The sequence below is a fragment of the Armigeres subalbatus genome, chromosome 3 (genome assembly GCF_024139115.2).
Source record: "Armigeres subalbatus isolate Guangzhou_Male chromosome 3, GZ_Asu_2, whole genome shotgun sequence".
NCBI classification, from domain to species: Eukaryota; Metazoa; Arthropoda; class Insecta; order Diptera; family Culicidae; genus Armigeres; species Armigeres subalbatus.
This window is the reverse complement of record NC_085141.1, coordinates 145,596,729-145,615,986: the sequence shown is the minus strand read 5'-3', so window position 1 is coordinate 145,615,986 and position 19,258 is coordinate 145,596,729. Positions and strand designations below refer to the sequence as shown.

At 40.6% G+C, this 19,258-nt stretch overlaps 1 protein-coding gene across 2 annotated transcripts in view; it reads left to right on the top strand.

Annotated features, from left to right (window-relative positions):
* Positions 1-16,231, top strand: part of LOC134227610 (zinc finger protein rotund) — a 571,062-nt gene extending 554,831 nt beyond the window's left edge. For both annotated transcript variants that reach the window (XM_062709225.1, XM_062709226.1), the window contains one exon: positions 6,471-16,231. In XM_062709225.1, coding sequence (XP_062565209.1) covers positions 6,471-7,685 — 1,215 coding nt within the window. In that variant the 3' untranslated portion in view covers positions 7,686-16,231. The remainder of the gene's footprint in view (positions 1-6,470) is intronic.
* The last annotated feature ends 3,027 nt before the right edge of the window (positions 16,232-19,258 follow it).

Below are 19,258 nucleotides of genomic sequence, written 5' to 3'. Positions count from 1 at the left end.
CAGGAAGTTTGATATGTCGCCAGATGGGTTCCAAGAGCGAATGAAGATTGGCCACTTCCCCAAGGGAACCAGGCTCTGGAAGTACCTGGAGGATGGCCAATTCGATCGAAAATCGCCGAAATGTACTTGTTTTGCAAAATCATGAAGTTTAATATGTCGCAAGATGGGTTCCAAGATTGAATGAAAATTGGCCACTTCCCAAAGGGAACCAGGCCCTGGAAGTACCCGGAGGGTGGCCAATTCGATCGAAAATCGCCAAAATATACTCCAGTGTACTTGTTTCGCAAAATCATGAAGTTTGACATGTCGCACGATGGATTTCGAAGCCGATCTGCCAGTGACCATTTTTTTCGGGAGGGAGGTTACCCCGGTACTCCCCGGAATATATCCTGAACCATGACCATTGGACATAAATTGACTTCGGTTCCTACAACTATAGGAATTTTGTGATCGATTCCAGATGATTGCTTGAAAATCCGTTAGAATTTGGCTGAGCTGCGTAGTTTTGAATTTTGAGTTTTGTCGTAAAATGGGGGTTGGGGACGTACGTGTTAACAAAAAATGATTTTCGTATGGCCGAGTTGCATATTATTAAATGATTCTTTGTTATTCCCAGGCATTGAAAATCCACATTGTTTATTAAACGAGAGGATCGCACTCCATGCCGCCCAGCAACGGGCTGGGCGGGCTGGTATAGAATGCGAATCAATCGCACTCTGCTGTGCCATAGGCTTGCTTGGCTAAAGCATTTGATGAGTTTGATTGCCTTACGTAAGCGGTCGCGTGTACTCAGACGACTAATGATGGTGGAAGACCGACACTTGATTACAATTAATTGCATATTATTCGGCAACTCGGCCGTACGAAAACCATTTTTTTGTTAAATATCTTGGCTGTGCATATGCACAGCATATGTTTCGAAATGGACAAATTGATATGAAATTTGCGAAAAAGAATCCACGTGTCTTGGAGGGACTCGAACCCTCAACCTCCTACTCTCTAGATAGGCGTGATAACCCCTACACCCCTACACAAATGCTTTAGCCAAGCAAGCCTATGGCACAGCAGAGTGCGATTGATTCGCATTCTATACCAGCCCGTTGCTAGGCGGCATGGAGTGCGATCCTCTCGTTTAATAAACAATGTGCACTCGCTTGACTGTGGATATACAACAGTAAAGCACATGTGGAGATTGGACAAATCAAGCATCCAAAAGATATTCAATTTGTAAAAAGAGAGCTAACCGCGGTGGAGGTTGGTACTCAGATTCTGATGGCTTTTCCGCAAACGTGACCTTTAAGTGGTCTTGTTGTGTAGGGGTTATCACGCCTATCTAGAGAGTAGGAGGTTGAGGGTTCGAGTCCCTCCAAGACACGTGGATTCTTTTTCGCAAATTTCATATCAATTTGTCCATTTCGAAACATATGCTGTGCATATGCACAGCCAAGGCTCGTTATCTGTTTGTCGTTGTCACTTGAATAAAATTCAATTTATGTTATACTTGCCAACTATAACAGGATAGCGTTTGATTGAAATATCATATATCATTATATGATATATACGTTTCGGGGATGATCCGTCTTTGTATTTTTTTTAGTTTCATTTTTTTTTTCAAATCAATTTTTCAACAAATTATTACTATTATTTATTTTTTATTGTTTTATTGTTGCCCGAGGGTGGCTCGTCTCCGAAACAAATTATTTGTTTTTTCTATGTAAAGCATATTTTCCACAACCTTATACCATGAAAATGGCCAACCACTGTTCCATTACTAGCATTTGTCAATAAATATCAATGGCTCCGTAAAATTTGATTCTAGGTTGAATAGAATCCAAAAACATTCGAAAACGACTGAAAATTTAAAAAATCGATATAATTTTATCTTATAACCGCTATATCTTAGAAACGGTAGCACTCAGTAAAAAAAATACGTACTTCCATAAAAAAAATTTACGTAGGGGAACAGACGGCTTTGGCAGGTTTTGTTCTATTATTGTCAGGGGGGTTTTTGTCAACCGAATTTTATGAAATTTGGCCACAATATTCTTTGATATGCAAAGAACGTTTGGGCCAAATTTGAGCATAATCAGTCATAAAAAAACCCCTGCCAATAATAGAACAAAACCTGCAAAGCTGTCATTACCCCTACTTCCATAAAATCAAGTTGGTAAAAACGAGTAAAGATTTTTTTGTCTATCTTAAAAAAAACGACTGAATAAAAAAAATATATAACATTTTTGGCCATCATTTCTCCATTATGACTCATAGTGCAAAAAAATACATATTATATTATCTGCTACAACATATCAAAAAATAAAAAAATATTGATTATGTTTTATGATCACAAAGGATGTATATGCGAAATTCAAGGAGATCAAAATATACAAAACTGAAATCTCGAAAAAAATCATTATCTCACAGAGAATTGCTCTTTAGCCGTGACCAAGACTCAAACCGGATTCCTATTATTTTCCTTTATTTCTTTTTTAAGCTTTCTCGCCACGAAACCCTGGGTCATTGGCGCATTTAAATTTATTGGAATCTTCTCTCGCAGGACAGGCGTTCTTGGCGTGGGAGGTTCCACCACAAATCATGCATTTAGCATCCATGTGGCAATGTTTAGTTCCGTGAACCCACTTTTGGCGCTTACGACACTGGGGTTTTGGGAATTTCCCCCAGGCCTGCGGAAATGTTTCCATGAAACACGGACATGGGACATAATGCAGGTCTTTTCCAAACTTTTCATATTATTTAGTCCACTTTTGTCAAAGTAAACTACAGGGGTTAGACAAAAGATTGGACCATCAGAAGTGGACACTCATCTAGTACGCTGTCCCCTGGCAAATTCTGATATTGGTCCTTCCGGGTTTTCCGAGGGTATGTTCAAGATGCATTTTTTTCACTACTTGTCATTTTATGTGACGTTTATTTTCATCATGTTTTATACTTTCTTCAAAAACTAGAACTAATATGCTGACCAATGGTGGATGTAGATCGAGAATCCATCAAAACTACGCATAGATATTTCCGTGAAAACGGTTCCGGAAACATGATGAAATCGGAATGAGATGAGATCGGAATAATGCAAATATGAGTATCTAACTTCATGGCTTTGTGGGATGATGATTACAGAAACATTTCCAGAATGATAGTGTTCACTGTTACCCTTATAGCAGGTTCCAAGGGCCTTCCAAGAGGGGTCGGTTTTGGCACCATCTGGAACTATGCATATATGGGTGTCAAAATTCTTGTTTTCCCAAGACGATGAATATAGGATCTTTAATAAAAATACATTTTGAGGGCAGTTATACTCTCTGGCCTATTTTTAACAGGTTCCGGGTGTTCTGCGAAAGTGACCGTTTTCACGAAAATGGCCATATGTCGGCGTATGCCTAACGGAATTTCAATATGCAGCCAGCATTGTTCAGCATATTAGTTCTAGTTTCTGAGGAAAGCATAAAACATGATGGCGGTAAACGTCACTTAAAATGACAAGCAGAAGAAAATATTAATTTTCAACATACTCTTGGAAAACCCGGAACATCTCCGGCGACCAAAATCCAATATAAGGTTTTGCATCGAGGCAGTCCCGATGGTCCCAATTTTATCAAAATCGGATCATTCTACGCAAAGTTATGCTGATTTGAATTTCGACAAAATTTTTCCCAACCTCAACCTTTTTGTCTAACCCCTGTGAATAGAATTAGTTTGGTCGTCGTACGTGAAGAATTTATGCCGCTTCACAGTTAAATACTGAAGAAGACGCTTGCGATCGTCAAAGGATCCCGGCAAAACGCGACAGTCATCCTGAAGGTTACTCAAAATCTCATTACTAAAGCCAGAAAACTCGGCAACAGATACCACCATTGGCGGAATCCTTTGCTTTTTCGCATGGATCGAATCACCTGGGCTAGAGGTAGATCCGATTTGCTCAATTTCGTCATGAATCAAATCGAACTGATTGCTCAGTTCGATAGGAGAGGAAATATTTTTAATGTTAGAGCTAGAAGGAATATCTGAAGTCTCCAGCTTCCTTCTATTTTTCCGCGCCTCGGCAGGACGGTCTTGAAACCTTGTTTCTTAGAAGGAAGTGGAGAATTTAGAGACTCCCCCTTCCTCTTGAAATTAAAATAGCTTCGGGTAATATTAAAAACTGCCTTCAGCAAAGAGAGAGAAGAATCGCACAGCACGAAAGTACTTTACGGTCTCGTCGGCACCCTTTTGTTTTAGTTCATAACTTTCCTAGATTTGCACAATGTGATGATATTTTCATACCAATAGGCATAAGCTAATATCTGGTGAAGAGTTTTGATTTATTCCATCTATTGGAAAATTTTTATTAACAATTTTGTTAACCGTTGTTTTATACCATTCTAAAAAAGGTGGTCGGTTATCGGCACCCCCAAAAACTCATTCAAAATTACGAAATATGAATTGAGAGTGTTATGGCTAAAAATATCGAGATTTACTTTGGCAATAGTAATGAGGTTTATACACATTTTATCAATATTTTTAACATTGTTTTATTTGATGATTTGCCTTGATATTTCACCGTTTCCATCATATCAAGATCGTGCTTATATAGCACACGTATGAGTCATACGGTATACGGTATGACAAATATCAAAATGACAATATCTATTTTCTGTTAAAAGCTACGACGGGGTGCCGACAACCGACCAGTGCCGGCAACCAACCACCTTCCCCTACTTATAAAATGTTGAAAGAGGTTTTGGGTTGAAAAGTTCGCGATCGTGGGAGGCTAAATTATATTTTTCCTTTAGTAATATTACGGCAATAGTGAGACATATTTGTAAAACAATTATAGCTAATGTTCGTTCTGGCGGGAAAATGGGGAAACATCTCTTGCATTGAATTCCATGCAATCCAGAAATCTTCGTCAAACCGAGTCGCGAATCCGGCAAATCGTCTAATAAAGCATTCAAGAATGTTATTTGCCGGCAGGGCTGGATTTAGCCGGAAGGGGGCCCCGGGGCCAACAGTTTGTGGGGGCCCCAAAATGTACAAAAAGGGTTAGTTTTGGTACATAATATTTGTGGGGGCCAGGGGCCACGGCACCCCTGCCGCCCACCCCCATAAATCTAGCCCTGTTTGCCTGCATCATTGATTGTTCCCTAAAAAGCACGGGGATGACAAGCTACGCCATCTTTGTCACATGTTTTCTTAGTCACCAATACGAGAGCACTGCGAATGCAACATAAACAATTTCGAGGGTGAAAATGATATAAAACAAACAATAGCATAGACAATGTTAGACAGTACATTGTGCAAGTAGCATTCTGAAGAATTGAGCAAATAAGTTGAACATTCTTAAGTTTAATGCAAAGGCTTGCAGGGCCTGACACTTAACCCCCCAGATTTCCGGAGGACCATTCCGCCTAAATCTTCGGTGGACCATGGAGCACAATTTTGATTGGAGTCCCTCCCTGGCACTCTAATGATAATCAGCCTCCCCTTACATGGGGAACAGACGCAGTTGCGAGTCGTTTCAAAATTTGTAGATAAAATTCCAAAGTTTTGAGGCTACTTTGACAAAGTGTGGAGGCGCATGGTACATTGTTTTTAGTGTCGTAAAAATGATTTGTTTCGTGAAGTCTTAGGAAGTTTAATTTATCTGTTTAATTATTTTATTTGATTGTTCCAATTGCCTAGTAACGATCAAAAAATCTTCGATTCTATCATCAACACTTCTAAAGAAGATAGGCTGTTTCATTCTATCATTTGCTGTCATGTTAAATTTAAGCAGAGAACACAAAAAAAATACAAAAAAATATAATGAAGTTCATCAATTCTTTCTAACAACTTGCAACATATCTCAAAAATAGGAATCAGCTTGTTTTTTTTTCTAATAGGATGAATATGGAAGCTATGAACTGAAGAGCCGGACCAGTTAATCAATTTCATTTGATACTCGCGCACCAGTTTCCAATGCGCAACCATAATCACTACGACGATGATGCTGAAGGAAACGGCTAACCGAGTAGAAGTAATTTCTACCCCGCCCATAAAAGCGTGTTCATTGCAGCCACAGCATAGCGCCTCAAGCAGGGAAAGAGTTATGAAAGTTCGTTTGTTTGAATTATATTTCCGCAAACGTGATGAGTGCTGCATTGGGGGTGAATGAAGCTGCGCGTAGGGAGGAAAGTTTTCATCACTTCTCCTCGAGTACGCGTTGTTGGAACAATTTGTTTGATGGAAGAATTAACTGCTGGCACGACGAAGTTGGGGCCGCATACTTTCATGTTTGATTGATGGGGGGTTGAACGGTGGAGAAGGTCTGAAAATTCAGATGGGAATTTCAATGCAGGTGTTAGAGAGGTACCAGCTGGAAATCACTATTAGTAGATCTATGATTGGAGTCTTTTTGAGTGTAATCAAGTTCATTTACAATCTACATTCATCATGTTCAGAACTTTTTTCTCATGTCTTTATTACGTTTTTCATTTCAGATTTTCACATCGAAAGCAGATCTCCAGCTACACACGCAAATTCATATGCGAGAAGCAAAACCCTACAAATGTTCCCAATGTAATAAGGCGTTTGCAAACTCGAGCTATCTTTCACAACACACTCGGATACACCTTGGAATCAAACCTTATCGGTGTGAGATTTGCCAGCGGAAATTCACTCAACTATCCCACCTTCAACAGCACATCCGGACTCACACCGGCGACAAACCATACAAGTGTCGACATCCTGGCTGTTTGAAAGCATTTTCGCAGTTGTCGAACCTCCAATCGCACTCTCGCTGCCACCAAACGGACAAACCTTTCAAATGCAACTCTTGCTACAAATGTTTCTCCGATGAACCCTCCCTGCTGGAGCATATTCCTAAGCACAAAGAATCGAAACATTTAAAGACTCACATCTGTCAGTACTGTGGCAAGTCCTACACCCAGGAAACCTACCTTTCCAAGCACATGCAGAAGCACTCTGAGCGAACAGACAAGCGGCCACCGATTGGAGCACGTAGCAGTAGTAGCACACTAAATCTCAATACCAATACGACCGTCCCTCCTGCAATAACTGGCGGCGATAATCCATACTGGCCGAAAGTGAGTCCGGACTCAGCAGCCAATATGACGGACGTCATGCAGCAGCAGCCTCCGACGAATCAACAACCCCCGCAGCAACCGCAGCAGACAAATCCGCAAAGCCATCACGATTTCAGCCTGAACCAGCAGAACAATCCCAACAATCAAACTCCCAACGGTCACAACAACGCACAGGGTGAGCTCCACCATCATCGGGACGAGAACGTCGAAGACCTGGTAGTCAGTGCTCGCCAGAGTGCACCGAACATGAACGGAAACATCGTGCTGCCGCCCTCGTCGACCCCGATGTCCGCCGGCGGTTACGACACCAGCAGCATAGCGAAAGCGGCATCCAACTCGGCCTTCACGCCGATCAACTCGATGCCGCCGCACCTGAACACCCTGCAGCACCACCATCACCACCAGCTGGCGCAGCGGCCGTATCTGTACGACGCGATCAGCTTCCAGAACCAGAAGGCGATCCAGCAGAGCCCGTCGAACACGTTCCCGAACCAGTTGATATCGCTGCACCAGATCCGGAACTACGCGCACCAGCCGGGCGGTGGGCTGATGGCGGGGGAGCACCTGCTCGGGGTAACTGTGGGGCCCGGTGGTAAGGATAAGGGTTAAATGTGTTGGCAGATATATTAGTATGTGTCGGTTGTTGGCGTGAAGAATGTTTTCTAGAAAAATGGCCTTTATAATTTCACCTGTAATCCAGAAATCCATATGGTAAACATGAAGTTTACAATGAGAACAAGTTGATCATTGATTAGATCGATTTCATTATAATTGAACAGCTGAGGACATCGCGAATGCATCTGATGGATAATTCGAATATTCTGCGATAACACTGAAACCGCCGCTAAAACTCCCGCAGAACTTAATTTTGGGAAATTCTACAAATTCATTAGGATTTTTTAGTATTGAATGATGCACTCGCTCATAATTCTGAAAATCTGTCTAATTGCAAATCTGTTAGGTGATCTTTCAGTTCCTAATAGAATATTTAGGTGTTAATGAGTATTTTACAAAATTCTAACTCGAATTCGCCTTTTGTTGAAAACAAACGCTTATTCTAAATCTTCTATCTTCGAATATTCTGGAAGTATTTATAAATTAAAAATATTTTTAAAAAATATAAAATTCCTTGCAATAGATCAAACAATATATTCAAAAACTCTAAAATTAATTTAAAATTCAACATTTTCTCCGACATTTTGGGTACTTGTTGTTGCTTGTTGCTTAGTTGCTCTTGTTAAGGTATTTCTATCCAAGATTACGAAAACATCTTTCAAAATTTTATTGATTCATCCCGAAAACACAAAAATTCTTTCCCAAAATAGACAGTTTTACAAAAAATTGATACTTTTTTTTTGAAATCCCTATATTTGGGGTTTAGTACAAATAAAACCTTCGTGACAGCATTGTCCATTTGGCGAAGCTTCAAAACTAGATTCTATTTCATATTAGTAATACATATTTCGGTTACATAATTTAACTGTTAACTAGTTTCTATTTCAATCTTCCCAGAGCAACAAATTCTACACCACAACTCATCAACAATTACAAAGTGAATTGCAGTCATACAGCCAGTGTTGCCAGTTTCACTAATAACTTCAACTCTTCTAAAAAATGAGCAAACTCAAAACATCCTTAGGGAAGTTTGCAAAGATTTTGTTTTCGGAAACCGGAATATTTTTCAATCATTTTAGAATATCTTCCGAAAGAACAGAAACTTTTCTGGCAAATTCGGAATTTCGAGCATTTCTTATGTCTTTCGAAAATATTGAAATTTATGGGAATCAAAACAAATGAAGTTGAAAATGAAGTTTGTGACGTTACTTTCCAAAATCGTTGGCTTATTTCTCAATTCAAGACAAACATTCAGATATTGAGAAGGTTCAGAAATTTCGAAGATTATTACGCTCTTTGAGATGTTTTTCAAAATGACAGAAATCTCTTCCTGAAATAGAATATTGTTTTTGATATAAAAGAATTGCATTGGGCCCTTCTTAGCCGTGCGGTGAGATGCGCGGCTACGAAGCAAGACCATGCTGAGGGTGGCTGGGTTCGATTCCCTGTGCCGGTCTAGACAATTTTCGGTTTGGAAATTATCTGACTTCCCTGGGCATAACAGTATCATCGTGTTAGCTTCCCAGTGGGGGTTGTAATGCCAATGAAGAAGAAGAAGAAGATAAGGGAATTGCTTAATGGATTTTTAAATTCAGACTTGTTCGTGTTTTCGGAAATGTTTCATTTCTGAGCAAATGAGCAACTCAACAAGTTTTTCAATCGATTTGGGATTTTTTCGTGTATCTTTTCTTTCAACATATGTTCTGGAAGTTTAGCATTTTTTTTTTCAAAAATACGCAAATTATCTTTCAAAATTCAGCAAATTGTAAAGGCACGACATGACAGAAGGTAATCCATAATCAATGGCTTGTTGGTGATTATGAGCATTGATGCAAATGTTTGAAGATTTCGGAAATCCTTTCGATAAATTGAAAGTATTTTGAAAAAAAATCTCCAGATGTTTTTTAATCGATTCGGGATTTTTTCTTTCAACATTTGTTCTGGAAATTCAGGATTTTTTGACGTAGGACTTACGTCTCTCTTTACTATACCGGGTGTCATTTCAAAATATTCAAATCGGCCGCGTTACGCTGTGTTGAAAGATTTTAAACATCAATAGCGTTCGTCTCAGTGGACGAATTTCTACGGTAAGCCCCTCAATCGACAGATTTCAAGTATGCCTTCCATGTCCATGCTTGATAAGACCCGAAAAACTTTTTTCAATAGGCATGAAACTTTTTTCAATGAAAAACATGGAGATCAAGGGAATCTATAAATATGGGTACCGCATAATTCTTGCATCATTCCATTACCACGTTTTGATTGGTGCAGACACCAGCGAATGAGCAGCCGCTGGGTCTGCCGAGAAGCCATAAAATAGCGCAACGCGATTTTTTCCTTTCATTCTGACCGGGACAAGCGAAGCAACCGCATCATCGATTGAACAGCACTCACACCTTTTAGCAAGGAATGAAGTCTGCACCGACCGCTTTTTCGGCTCGACACCATCGAAGCGAACATCATCAGCCGAAACCTAGCCAGTACAGCAGCAGTCCACCCTACAGACCCGACAAAGCAGCAATGCTGAGCAGATACCGGCAATAGCAGCAAAGTCGAGCCGAGACCGGCCGGCATCGGTGCTGAGCCGAGACAGGCTGAAGAAAAGCCACATGATGCAGCATGTATGTCCAAAAACAAACGGTTCTTCAGAGAGCCAATAATAGAGATCAATATCAATGCTTTCAATGCCCTTCGGGATAGAAATTGTACTTGGGTGCCAAATCCAATATTCTAGAGATAAAATTTTATGCGTGATTTTCATAAATAGCGTCAAAACTAAAAGTGGATAATTTTTCTGATTTAACCGCGAAGTGCACGAAGGACTTCGCTTGACCATGCCTTTAAAGATTCATAAGATGTCCAAATCTCTCACATAATCTTATTTGGATAAAAAACACCGATAACAACTCAAACATTAATAAACTATCAATCGATTTTTCATCAAATGTTGGATTTTTTGGCATTGATAAAAAAATATGTAGATAAACATTGCTTGCGCACACAAAGCGATCGTGACTGAATGATCGTCCCATGTTACCAATTCTAAATCTTATCACCCGTAATCCCATGTCCGGGTGTTTCCTTCCTTCTACTACTAACAATGTTGTCTCAGAAAAGAACACGTACTTCCCACCTGAACTGCAATTCTAAGCTCGCTTGCCCGGCTTATTGGTCTGTATCTAGCGAAAAGTCCCGTTAGGAAATAGACGCCAGCAGCGAACAACAAGCGTAAAAAAGAAGAAGCCCTTCTCGAACGCGTTGATGATGATGACGCTTTGGCTGACAAAGAAGCGGGATACAAGACACTAGCTGATTGGCCCACCAATTGGGAAGCAGAGAAGGTTCAAAATAAGGTATAAAAGAAAAGTGCATTCGCTCGCAGAGCATTCAGTGTTTATTATACCATCACTAGAAATTTGCAGTTATTTGAAAAGATCGTTTTCTTACTTTTTGCACTTAGCCGAAGCAAACAGCCTTTTTCAAGGCTCTAAGAGTTAAAAATAATGTTCTCCTTGTTGCTATCGCACGGATTAGAAGGCTGTTCAGTGGAAGGGCTGAGATACAGTCTACATCCCCTGCTGAGCCAACTTGTGGTTTATTTCAGGCAGTCCTTCAGTGGGTTACGAAATATTAGCCTCGACAGTGGCAACCTTCACTGTCGAGGCTAATATTTCGTAACCGGACAGATACTTCCTGATTTTTTTTGATGATTCTTGTTCCAGGTATATTTGATTTCTGTGTCGGTTTGATGAGAAGATTTTGCCAAGGAATGGTATGCAACGCCGATTATTTATCCAAAATAGTTGATATGAGAAATTTGGACATATTATGTATCTTGAAGGCATGGTCAAGTCAAGTCCTACGTCCACTTAGCGGTTATGTCACAGACATTACCCACTGTTCGTTTTTTTTTTTTTCAAAAACGCGCAACTTCTGGAGGTTCATAATCATTAATCAATGGCTTGTTGGTTTTGGTAATGAGCATTGATTCCCAAGAAATGAGGAGTAGTGGTTTCCTGACGCATTTATATTGTTCATTGTTCATTGTGTTTTACAGCATTTTTGTGTTACTGTAGGCGAGTCTTGATTTCAAGCTTTTTTATGGGAATATCGATCAGCCTGGTTGTGCTGGTTGATTGAAAAAGGCTTTTTAGAACCAAATTGGTTAGAAGCTGATTATAAGATCAGGGAGAGGCAATTTTCCATCTTATTTTCTATCAATGCACGTCGCCAACCACGCAGTCTACGGAGGGTTAGCAAATCGTCCACCACCTAATCAATCCACCTTGCTCAATGCGCACCTCGCCTTCTTGTGGCCGTCGGATCGTTGTCGAGAACGATTTTCACCGGATTACTGTCCGACATTCTGGCTACGTGCCCGGCCTACCGCAGTCGTTCGATTTTCGCAGTGTGAACGATGGATGGTTCTCCCAGCAGCTCATGCAACTCGTGGTTCATTCGCCTCCTCCACTTGCCGTCTGCAATCTGCACCCCACCATAGACGGTTGGTTCACCACGACCATCGTCCGGGTCTCGTGTCCGCAGAGGACTACCGATCTAATGAGCGTTTTGTAGAAAGTCAGTTTGGTTCGGCGGCGAACTCTATTCGGAGACCAATGTACGTACAGTTTCCAGCCACAATGCATCGCCGAATTTCTCTGCTAGTATCATTTTCGGCAGTCGCGAGTGAACCCAAATACACCACCGATACAAACCTGTGGTGGGTGGCTTGCGTTGTCCTCTCTTGAGCCCCTTTTTATCATGTACTTTGTCTTGACGTGTTGATGACTAGTCCAATCCGCCTAGCTTGCCTCTTCAGTCTGATGTAGGCTTCCTACATCTTTTCAAAGTTATGTGCCATAATATCTATGTCGTCGGCGAAACCTAATATCTGGACGGACTTTGTGAAAATCGTACCACTCGTGTCGATCCCTGACCTTCGTATTATCTTCTACAAACCATGTTGAATAGCACACACGAAAGACCATCACCTTGCCGTAACCCTTTGCGCGTTTCCAAGGGACTCGAGAATGCCCCTGAAACTCGAACTACGCACATCACCCGATCCATCGTCGCCTTGATCAACCGTATCAGTTTATCCGGAAATCCGTGTTCGTGCATTAGCTGCCATAGCTGGTCCCGATCGATTGTATCATATGTGGCTTTGAAGTCGATGAATAGATGATGTATGGGTACGTTGCATTCGCGGTATTTCTGCAATATCTGGCGTAAGGCGAATACCTGGGCTGTGGTAGAGCGTTCGCCGATGTTTTGTAAAAAGGCTCCCGTTTATGTCCTTACACCTATCAGGCTGTAGCACGTAGCACTTACTTGAACGGTTCAGCTTCTCATAAAACTTTTGTGTGTTATTAGAGCGGTACAATTGCTCCTTCTCTTCACGGTCTCGATCTTCCTGCTGGTGGTTTTTGCTCTGGAAAAACGAGTTTTGTCTGTTCCACGCCCGTTTAATCGTGCCTCGTTCGTTTCTTGCGGTGTTGAAGCAATCTCGCCCATGCTGCATTCTTCTCCTCAACCAACTGCCCACATTCACCGTCATACCAGTCGTTTCTTTGATCCGGGACCACTGTACCAAGTGCAGTGGTTGCGGTGCTACCAATAGCGGGTCGAATATCTCTCCAGCCATCTTCAAGAGAAACTGCGGCTAGCTGCTCTTTCATTGGGAGTGTCGTGCCACTTCCAGCTGCTGCGCGTAGTCTTGGGCTAGTTTATCGTCTTGTAGCCGCCTAATGTTAAGCCGCGGCGTTCGGCTTCGACGCGTGTTGCACACCGTCGAGAGTTTTGAGCGCATGCATACCGCAACGAGGTAGTGGTCAAATTCAATATTCGCACTGCGGTAAGTGCGAACGTTCGTGATATCGCAGAAGAATTTACCGTCGATTAGAACGTGGTCGATTTGGTTTTCCGTTTCTTGGTTAGGTGATCTCCATGTGGCATTGTGGATATTTTTGCGGGGAAAGAAGGTGCTTCGGACTACCATTACGCGGGAGGCTGCGAAGTTTAGGCATCGTTGACTATCCGGTCCAATGACCGGTCTATACATTTCCTCCCTTCCTACCTATGCGTTCAAGTCACCGATGACGATGACGCTCCAGCTGTGCGTAGAGCGCTTCTTTCTCGTCGTCGGGTCTCCCTTCGTGTGGGCACTGCACGTTGATGATGCTATAGTTGAAGAAACGGCCTTTAATCCTCAGCTTGCACATCCTTACGTTGATTGGCTGCCACCCAATTACGCGTTGGCGCATCTTACCCAGCACTATGAAGCCGGTTCCCAGCTCGTTGGTGGTGCCACAACTTTGGTAGAAGGTAGCCGCTCGATGCCCGCTTTTCCACACTTTCTGTTTTGTCCAGCAAATCTCCTGCAGTGCCACGACGTCGAAGTTGCGGGAATGTAATTCATCGTAGATCATCCTGTCGCAACCTGCGAAACCTAGCGACTTGCAGTTCCATGTTCCAAGCTTCCAATCGTGATCCTTTATTCGTCGCCTAGGTCTTTGACGATTATATCGAGTCACATTATCTCTTATATTGTTCGTAATTATTGGTTTTCCAGGCGGCTTATTAGGCCTGTGCAAACCTCCTGTCTCGTCGGAGGGTCATCGTGTCAGGGCTGTTTAGCGTCCCACCTAACACCAGGAATTGGGCTTGTGCGCTTTGAGCGGCACACGGTCGCTTTGGTGGGGCCTACTTGCGGATACATGCAGCTTTTTATAGGAATTTAACAGGACCCACATCACATCCTAGGCAAGCCCCACAACTCGCAGATGGTCTGGGGAGGGATCGTGAAGCCCTTGGACATAGTCCCTGCTGCCCGGATGCGAATGCTGCCCAGATTATAATAAAGTCTTAGGTATTCCCACTTCGGCAGAAGTAATTAAAAATACTGAAATTCGGTCGGATAAAATTAAAAAACAATTACCAAACTTTAAAGCCCTATATGATATGAAAGCACTTCTTCACCTGACAACCGACCAAAGAATGGAAATCACTTGTAAATTTGTTCTAACGACAATTGCGAAGAGGCCCTATGAGGTGTAAATGTTCCTTAGGTTTTACTGCAGCCATCCAAATGAACAGAGGCAAACGCGATGGCAACACTGTAATAGCTGTGTAAATATGTTCCCATTAAGAGTTAGGCATTACAACACACACACAAAAAGACAAAGCGTGGAATCCGAACGATACGAAGTATAATTTTTGAATGATGTATTTTATTCCAGAGCCGGAGCATTTATCAACGCTGTACAATTTATTTGAAGAAGCATTTGTTCGTGTAACATTAATCGTGTATATTACAGTCTTTTAGTTGCAATCTCTGCTCAATAGATAATTGAACATAATCGCAAATGAATCAACTAATATGTAATTAACCGTCCAACAGACAGGAAATGATTCCAATTATTTTCTGAACTATCTACCTTGAGTTACTGTAACTTTGCTGCGTTGTTCGAGAGACGTAGAACTGTGTCCAGTTCAAGCAGATAAGCAAAGTGAGAACACTTGAATTTAACTAAGGATCAAAGGTAAGCGAATAATCCTGCACTAACTTAGTACCAGTGATGTGAAATGAATTCAAATTAAATCAATCATTCTATCGAATCTGTATCTGTTTTTTGTAAAATATGAAAATAAAATCACGTGACACATGTATTTTCTAAAAACTGTGATAAATAATAAAAGAAAATATTTCTTAAACAGATGAAATCGAACCAGAGCGGAATATCAGTTTGTGTCCCCAGTGCGGGAAATCCCGCACATCGGGGTTCTGTTTTAGTTCAAGTTTTACTCCTGTAGACTCCTGCGTTGGTTCAGTTGTATAGCATTTGTTAGCTAGAGGCATAAGTAGTTTTTGTTAGCAGTTCCACGAACTTGATTTCCTTAGTTGTTTATCGCACTACCAATCGATTCAGTTGAGGCAATACCACTTCGAGTAACAAGAATAGAACACATTACATTACGGAATCGTACTATTTGAAGGAGAATAAATCACGCAGATTAGATCAAATTGAATCTTAACTTTAATGTCGTAAAATTAGGTGTACGAAACAAAAAGTCACTGTACTTTACAGTTCAGAAGTGAAGATAGCAGCAACAGCTATCGGACAGTTTTTAAAAGCAAATGACAGTAGGAAACGAACAGTGAAAAAGACACTCTAATCTAAGCTGCAATTATATTTATAAAATAAGGACTATAGGACGATCACAGCACACGGACGACCGATATACGAAAAGCTACAATTTAAATCAAACCAGATTTTGATCATATGGAAAAGCAAAACAGAAACTTATTCAATCTTACAGTTTAGCAAAAAGAAATCAACTAAAATAAAGTCGAACGGCAAAACTACTGGAATATCTCTATCTAGTGCTATCTATTGTATATGATGAAGAAAAATAAACGTGATTTGAGAAAACAAAATTAAAAATAAATATTTTATAATTTACACCACTTGCAATTGTAAATCTTAATGATCCACTGTGAAACTATTTCGATCAAATCAAAGGAATAAAATAAAAACTTATAAATGTATGTAAAATTACTCGTTTAGGCAGACTTTATTTCATCCGAAACATGATATCTTCGAGAGTTAAGAGTTAAGCAAACAACCAAACCCCCCCCCCCCCCCCTTAACCTTCTACCTTGCAAGATTTCAAAATCAAACCATTCTTTTGTAGTTTTTTTCGTCGTTTGTATGAAAGATGGGCATCTGAATTTTCGCGCAATCATTAGAAAACGTTTCTTAATGATGTACTATTTGTTAGAGGGTCAAATGGTGGTTTGCTGGAGAAAGTCCAGTGTCCATAAGAATGATCTTAATCATTAAATCAAAACATTTTTTATGCTCCAAACTTTTAAGTAAGTTGCGAACGAATTTAACCAACAATAATTTGAACAAAAATGAAAAATTTTTTTTTTTTTCAAAGGATACTTATTATGGAAGGAAACACTTCTCCCTAAATTAGGACAAGAACAGTTCCACACGAAATATCTTTGCAAACGTATGAAAGTATTTTTCAGATGGAAAATTTACAAAACTAGCTATGTTCCACAATGATCTCTGATTAAAAACAACAAGATTTAAAAACTGTTTTCAAAATGGGCCTGGTGCAAAGTGCCTTTATGGTGATGCAAAATGACTCAATTGCAATTTGGGGACGCATGGTTGTTTGTTTATCTTAACGGATTGAATGAAAATCTTATGAATGAGGTGAAAGAATCGCAAATCGGTAAATTGATCTTTAACACTGGTGACGCCAAAGCTCTGGTAATGGTGAGATACCAGCGTTTTTGGCGTAATTTATTCATAAATAATTTGGCGTCAGTAGTAAGAGAAGGCAATAATCAGTCAAGCGAAAAATCAATTTAAAAAAATGTCAAGCAGTTTCAAATATTAAAAAAAAATTCATTTTATCGTCTGCAATACAATCTACTAGTTTATTGAAAAGGCCTCTAGAAATTTCTCGGAATGTATCTTCAAAAGCTTTCAATTCAAAAATTATTTCAGATATTCCTTCGGATACCATCGAAGGTTCCATTCCCTCAGAAATTTGTTTAGTAATTCTTCTGGAATTTCCAACAAAAAAAACATAACGCGAATCTAGGACAAATTCTTAGGAATTTCTGAACGAATTCACAGTGCAATTTGTAAAGGAACTACTGAAGGCATTTCCAACATTCTTAAATTTCTTTGGACATTCCTTCGAGTATTCTTTCGGAATTTACTTTGGGGATTTCTCCAGAAAACCCTCTGGAAATTGGGTTCTAAAGCCCTACAGCGTTTATGAATGCAAACGATAGTGCATCGGTCAAAAATATATGACCCGATGTTATATAAATTCTGATAATTGTCTGAGTCAGTTAAAATGATTTTTTGACGTAGGACTTACGTCTCTCTTTACTATACCGGGTGTCATTTCAAAATATTCAAATCGACCGCGTTACGCTGTGTTGAAAGATTTTAAACGTTAATAGCGTTCGTCTCAGTGGACGAATTTCTGCGGTAAGCCCCTCAATCGACAGATTTCAATTATGCCTTTCATGTCCATGCTTGATAAGACCCGAAAAACTTGTTTCAATAGGCATGAAACTGTTTTCAATGAAAAACATTGAGATCAAGAGAACCTATAAATATGGGTACCGCATAATTCTTGCATCATTCCATTACCACGTTCTGATTGGTGCAGACACCAGCGAATGAGCAGCCGCAAGGTCTGTCGAGAAGCCATAAAATAGCGCAACGCGATTTTTTCCTTTCATTCTGACCGGGACAAGCGAAGCAACCGCATCATCGATTGAACAGCACTCACACCTTTTAGCAGGGAATGAAGTCTGCACCGACCGCTTTTTCGGCTCGACACCATCGAAGCGACCATCATCAGTCGAAACCTAGCCAGTACATCAGCAGTCCACCGTACAGACCCGACAAAGCAGCAATGCTGAGCAGATACCGACAGCAGCAGCAGCAGCAGAGTCGAGCCGAGACCGGCCGGCATCGGTGCTGAGCCGAGACAGGCTACAGACCCGAGAAAGCAGCAATGCTGAGCAGATACCGACAGCAGCAGCAGCAGAGTCGAGCCGAGACCGGCCGGCATCAGTGCTGAGCCTAGACAGGCTGAAGAAAAGCCACATGCATGTATGTCCAAAAAACAAACGGTTCTTCAGAGAGCCAATAATAGAGATCAATATCAATGCTTTCAATACCCTTCGGGATAGAAATTGTACTTGGATGCCAAATCCAATATTCTAGAGATAAAATTTTATGCGTGATTTTCATAAATAGCGTCAAAACTAACAGTGGATAATTTTTCTGATTTAACCGCGAAGTGGACGAAGGACTTCGCTTGACCATGCCTTTAAAGATTCATAAGATGTCCAAATCTCTCACATAATCTTATTTGGATAAAAAAAACACCGATAACAGCTCAAACATTAATAAACTATCAATCGATTTTTCATCAAATGTTGGATTTTTTGGCATTGATAAAAACATATGAAGATAAACATTGTTTGATACTGACCGCACACAAAGCGAACGTGACTGAATGATCGTCCCATGTTACCAATTCTAAATCTTATCACCCGAAATCCCATGTCCGGGTGTTTCCTTCCTTCTACTACTAACAATGTTGTCTCAGAAAAGAACACGTACTTCTCACCTGAACTGCAATTCTAAGCGAGCTTATTGGCCTGTATCTAGCGAAAAGTCCCGTTAGGAAATAGACGCCAGCAGCGAGCAACAAGCGTAAAAAAGAAGCCCTTCTCGAACGTGTTGATGATGATGACGCTTTGGCTAACAAAGAAGCGGGATACAAGATACTAGCTGATTGGCCCACCAATTGGGAAGCAGAGAAGATTCAAAATAAGGTATAAAAGAAAAGTACATTCGCTCGCAGAGCATTCTCGCTTAACTTTTCAAAAGGACCTAAGTCACATTTTTTTCATGAATTAATTTGAGTACTGCAATCGAAAGCTTTCATGTTTTTCTGTTGATTGCGCTATTCAAATTAATTCACGAAAAAAATGTTACTTAGGTCCTTTTGAAAAGTTA